The sequence below is a fragment of the Pteropus medius genome, unplaced genomic scaffold (genome assembly GCF_902729225.1).
Source record: "Pteropus medius unplaced genomic scaffold, Ma_sr-lr_union100, whole genome shotgun sequence".
Taxonomy (NCBI): Eukaryota; Metazoa; Chordata; class Mammalia; order Chiroptera; family Pteropodidae; genus Pteropus; species Pteropus medius.
Genome location: NW_024342647.1, coordinates 6,560,288 through 6,576,998, shown reverse-complemented (window position 1 = coordinate 6,576,998; position 16,711 = coordinate 6,560,288). Strand labels below are relative to the sequence as shown.

At 50.3% G+C, this 16,711-nt stretch overlaps 1 protein-coding gene across 25 annotated transcripts in view; it reads left to right on the top strand.

The window, feature by feature from the left end:
* The window catches only part of ZNF618 (zinc finger protein 618), a 163,579-nt gene that overhangs the window by 95,371 nt on the left and 51,497 nt on the right, over positions 1-16,711 (top strand). For all 25 annotated transcript variants that reach the window (XM_039866852.1, XM_039866851.1, XM_039866835.1 and 22 more), the window contains exon 3: positions 10,556-10,815. In XM_039866852.1, coding sequence (XP_039722786.1) covers positions 10,556-10,815 — 260 coding nt within the window. The remainder of the gene's footprint in view (positions 1-10,555; positions 10,816-16,711) is intronic.

Sequence of the window (16,711 nt, the reverse complement as noted above, 5' to 3'; positions counted from 1 at the left end):
ACAGAGCTAGCTGTGTTTACAAACTTCAGTCTCTGTTATCAGCTGGCCTCAAGGCCTGGCGGGTGGAGTGTGGAAGGGAGGAGGCTGGATGTAATGGCAGGACATGGGGAGTACACTGGAGGGGTGGCAGCTGGGCAGCTGTGGGCATCAGTTATCAGTGTGCTCAGGATGTTGGAGGGAAGTGGTCCTGTTGGGAAGGACCTTTCGTTCCAAGGGGAAAGTGGCCAGAGGAATTATGAGAGAAAGGGGCAGTAGCTAAGTAAGTCACAGCCTTGGCAGGAAATAACGTTGCTGGCAGACGGAGTGTATTTATTCTCTGTGTATACATCATCCAGCATGAGGACCAGCTTAGGATCTGCCTCACTCTTCATGGGCTGAGTTACCTGCCTTGTGGGGTCTGCTTCAGACCAGTGGGTACCCAGGAAGAAGCCCGACAGTGGGCACGACCCGCTGTGGTCTCCTTTTCCAGCAAGGGGATCATATCTGGGCGAGAATTCCTGAGTCTGCAGTGTCCCGACAATTATGTGAGGGGGGACACGGCCTGGTGGGCCTTCGGACAGCCGTGTGCATTGCTAACGGATCCAAATTGCATCATTGCCAGACCTGTTGGAAGACAAAGCCTGTGCGTTTGTTTAAATGCTGTTAGCAGTAATTCTTTTCAGTGACCTGGGCCAGCCTTCCACGTGCCATGACACCCATGAAAAAAGTTCCCAGCTTTACCCAGAGGGCCCCACATGCCAAATGTCGGAGTTTGTGACTTGATGGTGTTGCTCAAGACTCCTGCTTTTTTCTATTTTAGGCCTAAACCAGGGAATTAACTCTTAATGTTTAAATCTTCATGCTGTCTTTCTGAGCTGCAGTATTACCCAGTGTTGTGGCTGACTGACACCATACATTGATGAAAATTAAGTGCTTAAGAATTACCTCAAACTAATGATATATTTATGCATTGTAGGTTATTTTGAATTTCTAGACTGTTAAGAGTTGTTTAATAGGTTAATAGTTTTAATCTATTAATCTAATCTTTTCTACTTGACTATTTATTAAAATGTATCAGTGATACATGACAGAAATGGAAGTGCAGATAATTCTGAGGGTTATTAAAGCCTGGGTGATGGCGTGGAGATTTGAAACACGGGTGGAATAGTAAATACAGATGCAGGGCCTTGTTACCGGGGTTTGTGGAAATGAGGGTTTTGCTGTAGGTCTTCTCTATTGGCCCTTCCGGACTAGTGGAAGCTGTGACCTTTATCCCCATTATGATTTCTGCCCTTGTAGCTAAAAACATTTCTATCCAAAGGACATGTGTGAGCATAGCAGCCATTTTAGAACACGTCAAGGAGAGTTGGAGGTCAGCAGTGAACACGAAGCCCGAGCACTTTTCTCTGTGGCAGAGATGGATCCCCTCATTTCTTTATTTTTGTGCACTTTCACGCTACTGTTTTAAGCATCTAGGACGTGCCCCATTTTGTCAGGATACTAAGGGTACAGTAGGAGACAAAAGAATATATTCCTCATCTCTTGGAGCTGCTGGTTAATTAGTCATTTATTTGTTCATTCATTCAACAAGTGTTTTTATTATTTTCTCTTCAAGAGAGAAACCATCTAAGTAATTAAAAGCTTAAAGGCCTAGGCCTGGACTCGGGCAGACCTGGCTGAATCCCACTTCTGTCACTAGAAAGTTTTTATAGAGGACCAGAGTTCTCCTTGACTTTCAATACCAAACTACCTACCATATACCATATAAAAGCGTCGTGAAGAACAATGAGAGGATGTATGAATACGGCATGAAGCGCCACGTCAGGGACGTCACAGCCGCACAGTACGCCGTAGCTGCCCTTGTCTTCACTCACCCTGTTATTGACGTCATTCGAATCATTGCCGTCATCACCACTAGCACCTCCTTCATCCTGCTTTCATCCGGTCGTTTTCTGTTTGTGTCCTTCAGCAGTCCGTAGCTGACAGCCTGCCAGGGGCATGGAGAAGGCTACTACAGAAAGTGGTGCTCTTGCCTTCTGGATGTCTCCCGGACCGTGTGGAATTAAGGGGCAGACTTGGAGCAGGAGCCCATTGGAAGCAGGGGGGACATTCCCAGAACCACTGGTGTGAGACTGCAGGCTCCCTGAGACCTCAGCACCCTACTCATGCCCTGAAGGCCCAAGTCTGCCAATTTCTGATAAAACCGCAACCCCAAATCCTCAAGAGTTGGTGTGATTTCACAGTATCAAATCATCACCTGATATACCTTAAACGTACATGTGTTACATGTCGATAGTATCTCAATACACCTGGAGGGAAAAAAAAGCTGGTGCCAGAGCATTACCAGGCTACTCTGTTTTGGCATTTCAGGGAGTAGAGTATGTTACATTTGAGGAAATTTCCATTGGAAAAGATAAAGGATAAGACTTTGATACTTAGGAATAAGCATCACTTATTCAGTAAGTTGACCCCGGTGAAACGTGTCCAGCCCACGTTACACTGAGGGCACGGTGGATGGATGGGATGTTGCTGTCTTCAGTTCTGAATGTCACGTAAAGCAATTAAACCATCAGCTGTTTTGGGGGGGTGGGAGAGGATGTGGGGAGAAGTCTAGAAGGCTGCACTGGCATTGACCTTTCCAGGCCTCGTGCCTTATATCCTTAAATTGAACAGGTGCTTATTGATCACCTCCCACATGCCAGGCACTGCTGTCGGTGCTGAGATGAGACAGTGAACCGATGAGACAAAGTCTCCGTCCTCTTGTGGCTCATGGTCTAGTTGGGGAGATAGTTAAAGAGGATGAGAGAGAACAGGCATGTCAGTTAAACGTAAGGTAAATGCCGAGCAGAATGCATAAGGTAGGAAAGGGGGATATGGAATGTTGGAGGCCTTGGATCAGACAGCCAGGATGTCTCCACTAGCCCTGGAATGTTCGAATGAAGACCAGAAGGAGTGGAGAACTTGCCATGGAGGAATCTGGGAAGGGGAAGAGTATTCCAGGCAGAGGAAAGAGCAAGTACAAAGGCCCAAGGCAGGAGCTTGCCTGCCTGTTCAAAGAGCAGCATGGAGACTGGTGTGGCCAGTGAGGAGGAGGAATGAGAGGGGAAGTGTTAGCAGACGAGGCCAACGGCTGCAGGGGGTGTGTTATGGGGAGCCGTGAGGGTCGGGTGAGGACTGTGGCTGTTACTCTGGGTGAGATGCAGAACCATGAGTGGATTTAGAGCTCAAGAGTGACATGACCTGACTTATTTTAATAGGGTCACTTTTGGCTGCTGTGTTGAACATTGATTTCTGGGTGTGTTGGGCAAAGGATGGAGCAGAAAGATTGGCTATGAGGTTATTACAGGACAAGAAAGAAAGGCAGCTTGGATGAGAGTGGTGGCTGTTGAGTGGTAAGATGCGGTCAGGTTCTGGACGTATTTCGAAGGTGGAATTTACAGGATTGCTGGTAGATTGAAGACAAGGATAATTCCAGGGTCTGGGCCTGAGGAGCTGGAGGGATGGAATTGCTACCTAACTGAAATGGAGAAGACTGTAGGTATTTGATTGTGGCATCTTGGACTGCAGGGTTTAGTGGGAAGAGCACTGGGGTAGGAGTCAGAAGCTGTTTCTTGACTTGGGGGAAGGGGCATGGTAGTGGCTCAGTTTGGGCCTGGTACATATGGGTGCCTGTTAAGCATCCCAGTGGTTGTGTCAGGCAGGCAGCTGTTGGTATAGGTTTGGAGTTCAGGGGACAGATCCATGCTGGAGATGGAGTTTGGGATTCATCTTCACATAGTTAATATTTAAAATTATGAATCTGGGCGAGATCACTTAGGAAGCGAGTGTGGATAAAAATAGAAGAGGTTCTGGAACTGATCTTTGGGTCATATCGACAGATAAGGGGGGTGAAGAGGAATCAGCAGAAGGTAGGGAAGTATCCACAAGGTGGAAGGCCCACTGGCAAGCACAGAGCAGAGTGGGGAGAGAGTTGGATGGAAGGGAGAGAGGACCTTATCAAAACATGCTGATGCAGGACGAGTTCAGTGAGGACCAGAAGGGATGGTTGGGTGGAGGAGCATTGAGATGGCAACAACCTCGCTAGGCTTAGGGAGCATTGCCAGGCAGGGGCCCGCCTACGTCTTCGAATAAATGAGACTCATTTGACTCAGATCATCAGTAGATGGGCAGATGCGTAGAGCTGGAGGACTTGGTCAGTGATCAACCTCTCTCTATAGCAGGGTAAGCATGGCCCCTGAAGTCATGGCTGGGTGTGCCTTAATATATTTCACATCCCATGCTTCCATGAGTATACTTAAGCTCAACTTGAGGCCCGAGAGTGTACTTAAGCTCAACTTGAGGCCCGTTAACCCTCATTCCTAATGAGTAAAGTCTTTTAATGGAAGTTTTGTTCTAGAGGGAGTTAACCAAGTCATTATTACATACCTTGATTAGAGATTTTTCCCTACCCTTCCCATTGTTTCAGGTGGCTAAAGAGCCAGCGTAAATAAGCAGTAGCCTTTGGAGGGGGCGATGTGGTTCTCAGGCTGAATCTTGAAGTGCAGGTGGAGTTTTCTGACTCCTGGGCACCTAGCGTCATTAGGACTCTTCCTCCAACATGGCCAGAAATGGCATTTGTCTTTGGGCCTCAGAGCCACTGATTCGTTATTTGGGTGCATTGTCTCAAGCAGCAGGGTTTAGTGGGAATGGCTCCAGGATGGAAGTCGGAAGAATGATGTCCAGACCAAGCTCGTAGTTGAAAGTTGTGTGACCTCAGGCATGCCATTCACTCTGTGTTGAGTCCCAGCTGTGCACCAGGCCTTGTGCACAAAGTAGGATGTGGACGTGAAGGAGGCTGTTGCCTGCTTCGGACACCACAGGGCTTTTATGTGCAGCAGATGCGACGGGGTGGGTCTGAGCACTTGGAGAGCCGTTTAGTAAGACCCAGAGGAAGAGATTTGCTTCTGAAACCTCCCCTGTCAGGCTCTGCAGGCACACTGGACTGGCCAGGTGCAGTAATAGGGATGAGTTAGTGTGAAGCAAAAGAAAACTGAGGGCATTGGAGGGCAGTGGTTTGCAAACGTAACCACTTTGGAGCTGTTTCTTCAAATTTAGTCTCATAAAGTATATTAGTTTCCGCATAGCTGTTGTAACAAGTTACCACAAACTGGGTAGCTTAAAACAACAGAAGTTTGTTCTTTCATAGTTCTAGAGGCCAGAAGTCCAAAATCATGGTGTTGGCGGGGTCACACTCCTGGGGGCTCTGGGGAGAATCTTCTCTTTGCCTCTTCTCACTTCGGGTGGCTGCAGCATTCCTTGACTTGTGGCCACATCACTTTAGTCTGCTTCTTTGATCATGTTGCTGTCGCCACCTCTGCTGTATCATGCCCTCTTCTGTCTGTCCAAATATCCCATGTGTCTTTTATAAGGATTTCTCATTGCCTTTAGGGCTCACCCAGATAATCCAGGATCATCTCATCTCAGGATCCTCAAATTAATTACATCTGCAAGGAGCCTTTGCCCATATAGGTCTCATTCAAAGGTTCTGGGGACTAGGACATGGTGGGGTGGGGGCACCATTTACCCCACTACATCGAGAAAGAAGCCTCTCTATATAATTTATTTATTTAGATGTGTATATATACACACATGTGCATACATGTATATATGCACTATACGTGTATATATATATACACACACACTCACACACACATCAGGCTGAAAGCAAAGTTGTGTAACTCAAAGACAAAATGTAGGAATCTTTGAAGCCCTATTCAGCACCACCCTCCTTATTCAGGCCTCATGGGTGCTTTGAGGCCACTCCTGTGGAACCCCTAGGCCTTCAAGGAGCACACTTTGAGAACCATTACCTTAGTGAAAGGCCAGAGCTCTTAGGGAATTCCTTGGGCTGGGACCCACTTGGCCTGGCTCCTCTCCCAGCATTCTGGCATGAGCAGTAGCCAGCGACCGCAGACAGTATGTACTCACTGAGATTTATTCTTTTAGTGCCCAACTTTAGATTTTATGCTGAAGTGTGACTCGGGTTAAATATAAAATTCATAGCATATCTCGAGCAACTATTTTCTAGTTATCTATATATAAATCTATTTTACAGTGACACAAATAGAATAGATTGTGGAGTGTCAGCATGTAGATGGATTCCGAGTGCTTTTCACTAATATACCTAATGATTCGTGCTGAGAATATCCAAGGGCTCCACTGTACATTTAAATGGATATAATTAAAATAATGAGCTCTATTTTAAAATATGATATATGAAAAAACTTAAAGAAGTTAGAAGGAGCTGCACCACTAATTCAAAGTGATATAAGTACTTCTGCGATTCCATTGTTATTAGGACACCTAATTAAATGCAAAGCATCCGAGAAAAGCAACATTTGGGCTTGTAAATCTAAAGCGTGAAGCCAGGGAAGAGTAGTTGCCTGTGTCCTTGGCGCAGCAGGGGCTCAGGGGTGGTACATTTAAGGGAATGGATGTCATGTGCCATTGTGCCCGTGGGCGAGAGGATGGCTGGCTCCCAGCGTAAGCATCACCTGTGCAAGGCAGAAGGCCATTCAGAGAGAGGGCTTAACGCCATCTCAGGGGAGCAGAGAAAGCTTCCCAGAGGTGGGGACGTCATCCTTATCATGGCGGCTGCCATCCCTGGAAATCCACCCTGTGCCCGCTCCCCGGCTCCTCTCCCACCCCTGCCCTGGCAGCGATCATAGCTCCCCTTTAACAGACAAGGAAACTGAGGCTCAGAGGAGTCTTGCCCAAGGTCACAGGGTGTGCAGACTCCCAGCCTTTCTGACTCTCAACAGCTGCTCTCACCCACTAGGACATTATGACAATTGTGAGGTCTCTGAGAGCAGGAAGGGACGCTAAGGCTGTTCAGATGGCATAGCCAAGTGCTCAAAGGATGCAGGCTGAGCTTCAGAACGAAGGCAGTGAAGAAAGAGGGGTGAGGGTATTCTGGGCAGGGCCCATTCTGGCCCCTCCCTTCCCCTCCCCATGGCCTCAGCTGTGGGAACAGTGGCAGGTTAGACACCTCCACTCCGGTGGGCCCCTGTGCTGGTCCGGGCAGCATATCTGCCCTGTGCTTAGGGAGGCCAGGGTGGGACCAGCAAGCGCCAGGCCAGGGACAGTCCTCAGCTGCCTGCCCGGCACCCCACCCACCCCGAGACCTGTGGGCTGCATTCTTACTGGGTTGGCAGTGAGGGCTGGACACCATCTCTGTGCCTAGTAAACCTCAGGGCCAGCAGGCCTGGCTGGCCTTTAGTACCTGTATGGGCTCAGCTAGGGAATGGGAATTTCAGCCACTTAATGTCACCAGTTTTTACCAGCATGATCTTCTCTATGAGCCACTGTAGACGAAGTCCTGGATTTGCATGTTTGCAGTTGATCCTCACCAGGCCTTTTGAGTAGTTGTGGGGGTCCCCACTTCATGATGTAGAAACAGGCTCTGAGAGGGTCAGGGGCTCGCTCAGGGTCACCGGCTGGGAAGTGTTATGGAGTTGGAATTTGCACTCCTGTCGGTCGACCTCCACAGCCCCTGTACTAAAGTCTGCACCATGTGAGACCCTTCCCCTGCATCCTGTGCTCACTCCCCTCCCCCCCACAAGACCGTAGATACCTACGGAACATTTCCCCTGGGGAAATGTTGCAGACATTGCCTTGTCTCTGCATCACAGCACTGAGGGGTAGGTGCTGTGTGTACCCATTGTATGGGCGTGAAGACTGAGATTCATAGGGGGGATGAGTGTGTGTGTGTGTGTGAAGTCCTTTGTGGGGGAACCCACAACTCAAGAGGGGCAGTGCCGAGAGGAGGCCCTGGGACGATTCGACTTCAAACCCCGGTGCTCTTGCCATCTCACTTTGTCACATCCCATTCTTGCCGGACTGTCGGCCAGCCTGCGCCTCGGTGCCAGGGAGCTCCCCACCCACAGCACGTCCGTCCTGTTGTTGGCTGGCTGGCAGGAATAGTCTCCTTCCTCACAGGCATAGCTGTCGCCTGGTAACGTCTCAGACCTGTTGGTCCTGGGGCCTCTATGAACTCAGCCTTTTGTTGCTGGGATAGGGTAGGCATGTTCCCCTTCCAGGAGGGAGCCAGACCTTAGCAGGGGGGCCCTAGCTTCAGATATTCCTGTGGAGGTAGCAGCAGCTAGAGAAGCGAGGAGCCTCCCATCTTCCTGCGTACGCATCAGCACCTTGGTTCTGACTCTGTTCTGGACGCTGAAGGTCAAGAGTGAGTGACGTGGGGTTGCCGTGCGTGCAGGCGGGCAGACTTCTCTCTCCCAGTCTAGGTGCATCACCGCTGAGAGCCAGGATGCCTGCATCAAATCTTGATTCACTTTTTTGTACCCACTGGACTTTGGACAAGTTATTTCGCTTCGCATTGCCTCAGTTTCCTCATCCGTAAAATGGAGATAATTCCAGAACTCACCTCACAGTGTCGATAGCTGAGGATGAGAGGAGCCAGTAGGTTAGAACAGTGCCTGGCACATGGGGAACTCTATTTAAGTGTTTCTTTAATAAATAAAGGAAATGAATGTTGAGGCAATTGGATCATCTAGTTTTACGTTTCCTGCTGAGGAGAAGGGCCTAAGGTCATACAGTGTCTGGTGGCCCTTATATGGCAGGCACACTAGGAGGAGGCGTCACCGGGCCCACTGGGTGCTGAAGATGCTCTTAACAGTTTGTCCTTATTAATAATCGTGATGGTAACTGTGTCCTGAGAGCTGTTATAGGCCAGGCACTGCGCTAATTGCTTTTCAAGCATTAGTTGATTGAAATCCATGTAAAAACCCTGTTAGCTTTATTTTGCAGATGCAAAAACTAAAACTCAGAGGTTAGATAGCTGGCTCAAGTCACCCAGGAAGGAAGTGGTTGACTTGACAGCCCTCGCTGCTGGCTGGTATCTCCCCAGCCTACCTTTTTCACTCCTATCCTGTCCATCTGAGTCCTGGCCTCTGTATTAGTCAGCTCAGGCTGCCATGACAAAATACCATAAACTGGGTATTTTCTCATAGTTCTGGAGGCTGGAAGTCCGAGATCAGGGTGCCAGCATAGTTGGGTTCTGGTGAGGACCGTCTTCCTGGCTTGTACACAGCCACCTTCTCTCTGTGTCCTCATGGGGTAGGGACAGAGTGAGAGAGAGGGCTCTCCTTCTAAGGCCACAGTCCTTTCAGAATTGGGCCCCCCGCATATGACCTTATGTAACCTTAATTACCTCTTGAAGACTTTATTTCCAGATACAGTCATTATGTGTATTAAGTCTTCACCATATGAGTTGGGACACAATTCAATCTAGAGAACCTCCCCAGTGGCCTCTCTCTGCCACCTGAGAGAAAGCTCAGAGCTGGGAGGGACAGCAGATGTGATAAAACCGATAAAACCCATGTTCTTGGGGTAGATGGAGCCGAAGCCCAGAGAGAAGGGTCTTGTCCAAAGTCACACATAAACCCATTGTGGATCTCGGATCAGAGCCCAGGTCCCTGCCTCCCAGCCTGGGCGCCTCCACTGTGCTTCATTCAGTTGGTATGCCAGCGGGCCTCACCTGAGTGGGCCTCGAGGCTGGGCCCTGGAGGTCACGGTACAGATGTTTCTCTGGAGTGATGGAGAAGCCTGGATATGGCCAAGGCAGCAGCCCCAGGCCTAGAATATAATTTGATTTCCCAGTTTGTGCATGTCTTGGCTTTCCCACCTCAGAAACTGGAGTAATCCCTTGCCAGAAGGCTGAGGGGGCCCTTATGATAATTCAGGAGTGGGTGGCAGGGACCTGGCCTCATGCCTTGACCTACCACCAATCTTGCGTGTGGCCCTGGGCAAGCCACAGCTCTGCTCCAGGCCCCAGTGTCCACATGTCCTGCCCATCTCAGTATCGAGCTCTGTCTTCTGATATTTGAAGAGCCGCCTAGAGGCCAACATGTTGGGGCCAAGTGTTGGCTCCAGGACATCGCAAACAAGTGAGCCTTTTGGCTTGTAGTTTCCCCGTCTGTAAAGCTGGAGCAGGGACGAGCTTGGATGAGATCTCTAGGCCTCCTGCCAAGGAGCCAAGGGAACAGCACTAGACAACTTTGCACACACCAAACCACTTCAACTCATGCTGCTCCACGTGCAGATGGAGGACTAGCAGGACCAGCCTCAATGGGCTCTCGATAGAATGCAGAATCTCAGGCCGAACCCCACACCTGCTGAACCAGAATCTGCGCTTTACCATGATTCTCAGCTGATTTCTGTGTACACTGTAGCCTGAGAAGAACCGAGTTCGACAAGCCAGAGCTCCCTTGTTCTCTTACGACTCTAGTTACAGAAGTTACTGGGCACATTTAGACCTCTTTAGACCCCAGCTTCCCTGTCTGTAAAATGGGTAGAGTTGGAGCCAGACTAGCCTGTGTTTTTAAACTGTGTGGTTGGAACCCCAGGGTTCCTTGGAGAGCCCTCGGGGGCACCCATAAGCTGTGTGCTTCAAGGTGAGGTTCATGCGAGAGGTGGATCTGTAGCTAAGCAGTTTACAACCCCTTGGGCTAGTGGGCTCCCAGGTAGGTCTGGGGGTGAATACGGGATCCACACTGAACAGACTCCTCTTTTTTCCCAGGGAGCGCTTGAAGCGCAGCCAGAAGATCACCAAGGTGGAGGGGTCAGAGCCCGTGCCGGCCGAGGCCTCGCTGAGTGCCGAGCAGGGAACGATGACAGAGGTGAAGGTGAAGACGGAGGTGCCCGACGACTACATCCAGGAGGTGATCTGGCAGGGCGAGGCCAAGGAAGAGAAGAAGGCAGTCAGCAAGGATGGGACCGGCGAAGTGCCCGCCGAGATCTGCGTGGTGATCGGCGGCGTCCGCAACCAGCAGACCCTCGGTGAGTGAGCGCCCATCCGAGAGGGTTGGGGCCGGGCCCAGAGTCCCGGGACGAAGAGACTGGGCTGTCTGTTTCTCCCTGGCTGAGAGCCTTCAGTGGCTGCCGTCTGCCCTCCGGGAGAGATTAGCCTCCTTAGACTTGGCTTTGCCTCCATGGTCCTGGTCTAAAGCTCTTCTCTTTCTATCTGACGAGGCAAAACCCTACTCACCCTTTAAGACTTTGTTCAAGTCAGATGCATGGAACTGTTGCAGGCCTGGTGAGTCCCTCATGCTGTGGGACCCCATGCCCCAGGTAGACCTAGCACAGCCCATGTCACCTGGTGTCCCACATGCCTGTCTATATTCCTTCTTCCTCGCCTTGACTGGGGACTCCTGGGAGCAGCTCCCAGTGCAGGTCCTGTTCAGTGACAGACTGGCATCTTCCCTTGCCTCTTCTGGTCTGGGCAAGGCTCAGAAGAGTTCTGTGAAAACGAACTTCTTAGAAATCATCTCTCCCCTCACTTTCCAGCAGGAGCCAGGGGATACCCCTCACAGGCTGCGTGCACTCCTGCCAAGTTCACAAATTCAAATGCCCACATGGCCCAGCAAGATATGTTTATTTAGCGTAAGGAGAGATGAGCCAGACAAGCAGGTGGTGGGGAGCGTGTCCAGCTGGAGAGCCCACGCCTCACATACAGAGGCGGGGTAACTACGTGGGGAGACCAGCTCAGCATGGCCAGCTCTCCGGACTCACCACACGCCAGAAATGAGAATTTTGATGTGAATTCTTTTGGCTTTAAACGTTAGCAACTAATTTGACTTCTGAAATCTGCCAAACAGAACATCTGTGGATTAGAGTCATTCTGTGGGCCAAAAGTTTGCAACCCCTGGTCTGTAAAATAAAGCCCGTATGCCTCCGCCAGGCATCGAGGCCTTGCTTACTTTGGTCCCAGACTTCCATTTTCTTCCATGCCCCCCGCCCTCCTTGTTTTCTGTGCTCAGTATGTTCTCGGAAGTGCTGCCACCTCCCTCTCTCTATCACTTCTTTCTGGTCCAGCTCTAACCTCTTCCCGGCTTCTGGGTGCACATCCTGTGTGTGGCATGTAGGGTCGTGTGGGGAAGTTTCTCTTTGTCTGTTTCCCCAGGTTTAGATTCAAGACCTGTTGCCTTTTCTTCCCATCTTCTGGGAATCAGCCTCGAACTCCATTTCTCAGCTGTTCCTCCGCTGGTTGTGGCCACCGTCAGCCCACCCTGGGTCATTGCGGCATCCTGCTAAGATCCATGATCCACGCCTGTTGTGTCTCCCTGCCCTCGCCTGCCTTCTTCTTTGGCTACAAGGAGCCTTGACGAAAACAGAAAACTGACCATATCACTCTCTACTTATAAACTTGGGATTCCCTACTATGTCTAGGGTTGAAACCATAGCATCAAGAACCTCTATAACCTGGGCCTTTTAGCCCCATTTCTTATTTCTGATCTTCCCGGACCTTTCATTTCAGTACAGTCTTCTCTGCAGCATTTCCTGTCCTTTGCTCATGTGTTCCCTCTCCCTGGTATGCCTTTGCTCATTTCTACATGCCCAAATCCAACCTGTCCATCAAGGCCAACTCCAGTACCAACTCCTCCCAGAAGCCTTCCTGATCTCTTCTGGTCTTAAGTGGTCTGTTTCTACCCTGCTTCTCACTGGGGCACTTCCCATTATCTACTGTCCTGTCCATGCCTGTCTCTGCCACAAGATTGGAGCTCCAGGACCTGTCAGATCTATGCCCTGTTCTCTCCATTCCTATCCCACAATACCTAGCGAGGTACTGGCTTTGGAGTTAGTGTTGGCATTGGTCATGTAACTGTCAGGATGGAGCCAGGTTATGCCACAGTAACAAAGGTCCTAAAAGTAAAAAGAGGTCCAGTAGCTCAAAACCACAAAAGTTTATTTCTAAGTTGTACTACATGTCCATTGTGGGCCATGGGCCATTTAGGGACTCCACTGTGCTCTAGACCCCGGCTAAAAGCAGCCATTATATGGAATGCTGCCATCCATGTGACAAAGGGAAAGAAAGCTCTGGAACGACTCACACTGGCAATTACCTGCTATAACCCAGAAGTGCGAGGTGTTAATTCCATGCACAGTCATTGGCCAAAACTAGTCACGTGGCCCACTCAACCTCAAGGAGGCTGGGAAATGCCATCTTAGCATGTAACAGAAGGGGGATGAACCAGAAATAGTTGGTGAAGAGCATGAGTGACTTAGCCCAGTGGCGGATGAGAGAAGACTCTTTTCAGGGGCCTGTGCTTGACCTCCATCCATCAGTATTCACTCTCCAAGGCTGGGGACTTTTAGCCACTAGTGGATGTGTTAGTTAACCAAGGAGAGGACATGTCCTTTCTCACTTGGAGGGTGGGGTGTGATTTAAGACTCACTGGATCCAGTAGCTATTAACGCCCTTCACCAGGAGATATCCAGAAGGGTACTTGAATTTAAATCTTGGGATGGAGCCGGCAGTCTGGATTCAGCAGGAAAAGCCTGGATCAGCCATGCTAGGGAAATGTCGGGAGTCCTCCCTGGGCCAGCTGCCTGCACAGTGAGAGGCCCCAGGGCCCTTGGCCTTGTGCCAGCCACCACACTGCTTTCCAGCTCAGCTGCTCCTCAGCAGCAGGGTCCTTAGCCTCCATGTTCCTTGGTGTCCTCTTCTGATAAATGAGGCATGCTCCCTGTCCTGGCTACCTGAGGGGTATGGGACTCAAAAGGAGCAGTGGAAGGGAAGACTGTTGTGTTAGGACGAGCTCGGTTTCTTGGACTGGGAGCGAATCCAGGCTCTGACTTAGTAGCTGTTGTACCTTAAAGCTACTCGACCCCCTTGTGCTTTAGTTCTCACAATTGTATGTTCACAGGGTTATGTGAGGATTCAGTAAAGATAATGTATGTAAAGAACTCAACACTGCACTTAGTAGATCTGTTATTAGCAGTACTAGTATTAATATAAAGTACCTCTTCAAAGGCAAAGAATAGTAATATTTTTTGCTTTTTTCCCCAATTTTAAGAAATAAGCCAGTGTGATATAGAGAAAAAATTGGATGGAGAAGAAGTTTGGCACTGGCTGGGGTGTCAGCAGATGTGGGTTCCAATGAGGCCTTGGTTTTCTCATCTGCGAACTAGACAGAGTTGTCCAGTCCCTGGCATTCCTTCTGTACCACCTCCCTAGAATTCTAGAACTTTGAGGAGCTTGTGAAATTTGTGAATAACCTGTCGTTAGACCCTTGTGAAAAAAGGGTAAAAGCCACAGTGATGAACAGTTAGAAGTGGGACCAGACCAGCATTTTGGAGCCCGCACCAGACAGGCCCAGGACACCCCCTGCTGGTCACGTCAGCTTGTCTCACGTCTACTCAGGCTGACCCTCCTCTTTAAGGGTGTAGTTTCCGCCAAGGTTCAGGCTTAAAGCAATCTGGCTTGGCCTCAGCACTGGGAAAGAAAAGCATTTAACAAAAAAAATAGAAAGAAAAAGAAATCAATGTTAGAATTGAACCTTTTGAACTCATCTAATCACAAGATGGCAAGTAGATTTTATCTTGTGAGCCAAGTCCAGGTAATTGCTGCTGGCTGGTCAGAGACTGTGTTGAAGCTTCGAAAGTGTGGCGATTGATTATCGATGTTTACCAATGGATATGGAAATGGGCAGTGGGCCTACATACACTTGCTATAGATTGACACCCCTCTAGAAGGGCAAACAAAGGCCTGCAGAGAGGAAGAGAGTTGCCCCGAGTCACACAGCAGGCCAGTGACCTTTTCCTCCACTTTATGCAGGCCCCCCACTCCACCTCACAGCAGCTCTCTCATAGCTTCCAGAAGTAACACAAGGAGGGGACGCACTCCCAGGGATCTGGCCGGGGGCGGAATGCTGGTCAGAGCCATCCCTTTAAATGAGCCTGTGCCACAGTGTTCCTCTGTGCCCTGGTGACCAGGCATCAGGGAGTCGACACGTTCCCGGGGCACTTGGCAGGAGAGTGTGGGGTTCTGCAGAGCCGAGGCCTCTTGAGTGCCATGCTCAGGGCTCAGAGCGGGCTCTGTCACTGAATAGAATAGCAGTCCTGTTTGGTCACCCAGTGCCGCGCCGTGAGGGGACCTCCCGTTTGCCTGTTTGCCTTTTCCCTGAGCTCTAGCCCCCTTTTCCCCTGCCACATCCTCACTAGCCCTTTAATAGGCATCAGACAAACAGTGTTCCCAATGACACAAACATTATCTGAGGCACTTCCCATGGAGGAGCCCGGGTCATGGGCACGTGGATGGCGTTTGGCAGCGTCTCAGGCGGGGAGCGTCGGGAGGGACCTCAGTGCTCAGGAGGCTGGCTGCCAAACTTGCAGTAGCCGCTGCTACCTCCTTGCTGCCCAGAAATTCCTTGTGCTGGGAAAGGGTGTCCCTCACTCTTAGAAAGAACATCACTGCTGTTGAAGCCAGTGTGGGGTTTGGGGGCAAGACCTTGAGCTTCCTTATTTAAAGCAGGGAGAGCAGGGATCATATGGACTGTGACAACTTTGTTGGATAAAACTGAAAGTTAGTTAACAGCTGCCTTTTCTTTCCAGACAAGCTGCATGCCGATGTCTGCATAGCTGCGACAAGAAATGTCAGGGCCACTGAGGTTTCAGGAGCTCCTCCTGAGTGATGAGTGCTAAACACAAGGCGCGACCGTGGACCTACTCCTCAGGTTCACGTCCATGGCAGCATTGCTAATTAATCACCGCATACACTCCTAACAGTGTACCTCAAGTCTCCTTAACACAGGACACCAAAAAGTCACTGTCAGTCAGCCTGAATTGAAAAATCTGACATGGAAACCTGCTTGCTCTCCTTGTCCTAGGTGGCGAAGACAAGGCAAGCTGGGTTCACCACAATTAGGACATCCAGCCCACAGAATACTTTCTGGTTCCAAGAGATAAGAACGCCCAGGTCCCATCACGGTGGTCAGAATGCACTACCAAGCAGTGGATGCTCTACCCTGTGCTGTGAGACCAGTGGTCCTTAATCCAAGGAGGTTACATGTGAAGGAGCTCAGAGAAGAGTCGCAGGGACCTGGAGACCTGCTGGCCCAAGGCTTCCCCCGTGGTGGTCCAGGGCCCAGATGAGGGGTGTGGACCAACAGGTTATTTCCAGAGAGTCAGCTCTCAGTGTGGGGAGGGCCGTCATGGAAGAGCTAAGGGCTGTTTGTCCTGAGGATGGGGGAGAAGTAGGGGCTGTGGGATGGGGGGATGATGGAATCTAAGTATTCACAACTTAGAGTATTTTCGTGGGAGGGGATGGGGTGGACACATTCCAAATAGCTCCAAGCAATATGGGGAAGTTACCAAGAGGGATTTCGGCTCACTGAAAGGAAAGACTTTGTGATCATGGGAACCATAACTGTATATAAGCCTGCAAGGGAGTGAGTTCCTGTCCTGGAGATGAGTGAGCAGAGAGGGTCCCTCAATGGTCTGGGTGCAGGAAGGGGAGTCAGGGATCAAGCTGGGTGACCAGATCCTGCAAGGATGTTTCTAGGCAATGAACTTTGAACACCGAGGAGTGGAGGCGTTTCCACATACACACAGGCCTGCCCTGGGAGGAGAGGCAGGAAAAGGAGGGGGAGGGGCCCAGCCACAGCTCCAGAAGGAGCCGCAGAAGAGCAGACAGCCATTCAGACAAGGCCACGCGGGTTTTGGTCTGTGACAAACCCGATAGCGAAGGTGCCAGGTCCCGCTTCATAGTGCCAGCTGATAGTTTCCTGTTTCAGTAGGTTGTTGGCAGGGCTCAGTGCCTGAGCCTGCCAGAACCAACACTGAGCTCTCCGCTGCAGCTCCTTGGAAAGGAGGGATTGGCCACCCTCCCAGGCACGTCCTGTCTCTGCTGATGACTCTTCATCTGGAGGTCCGAAGTGGAAAAGGGGTCCCCGCT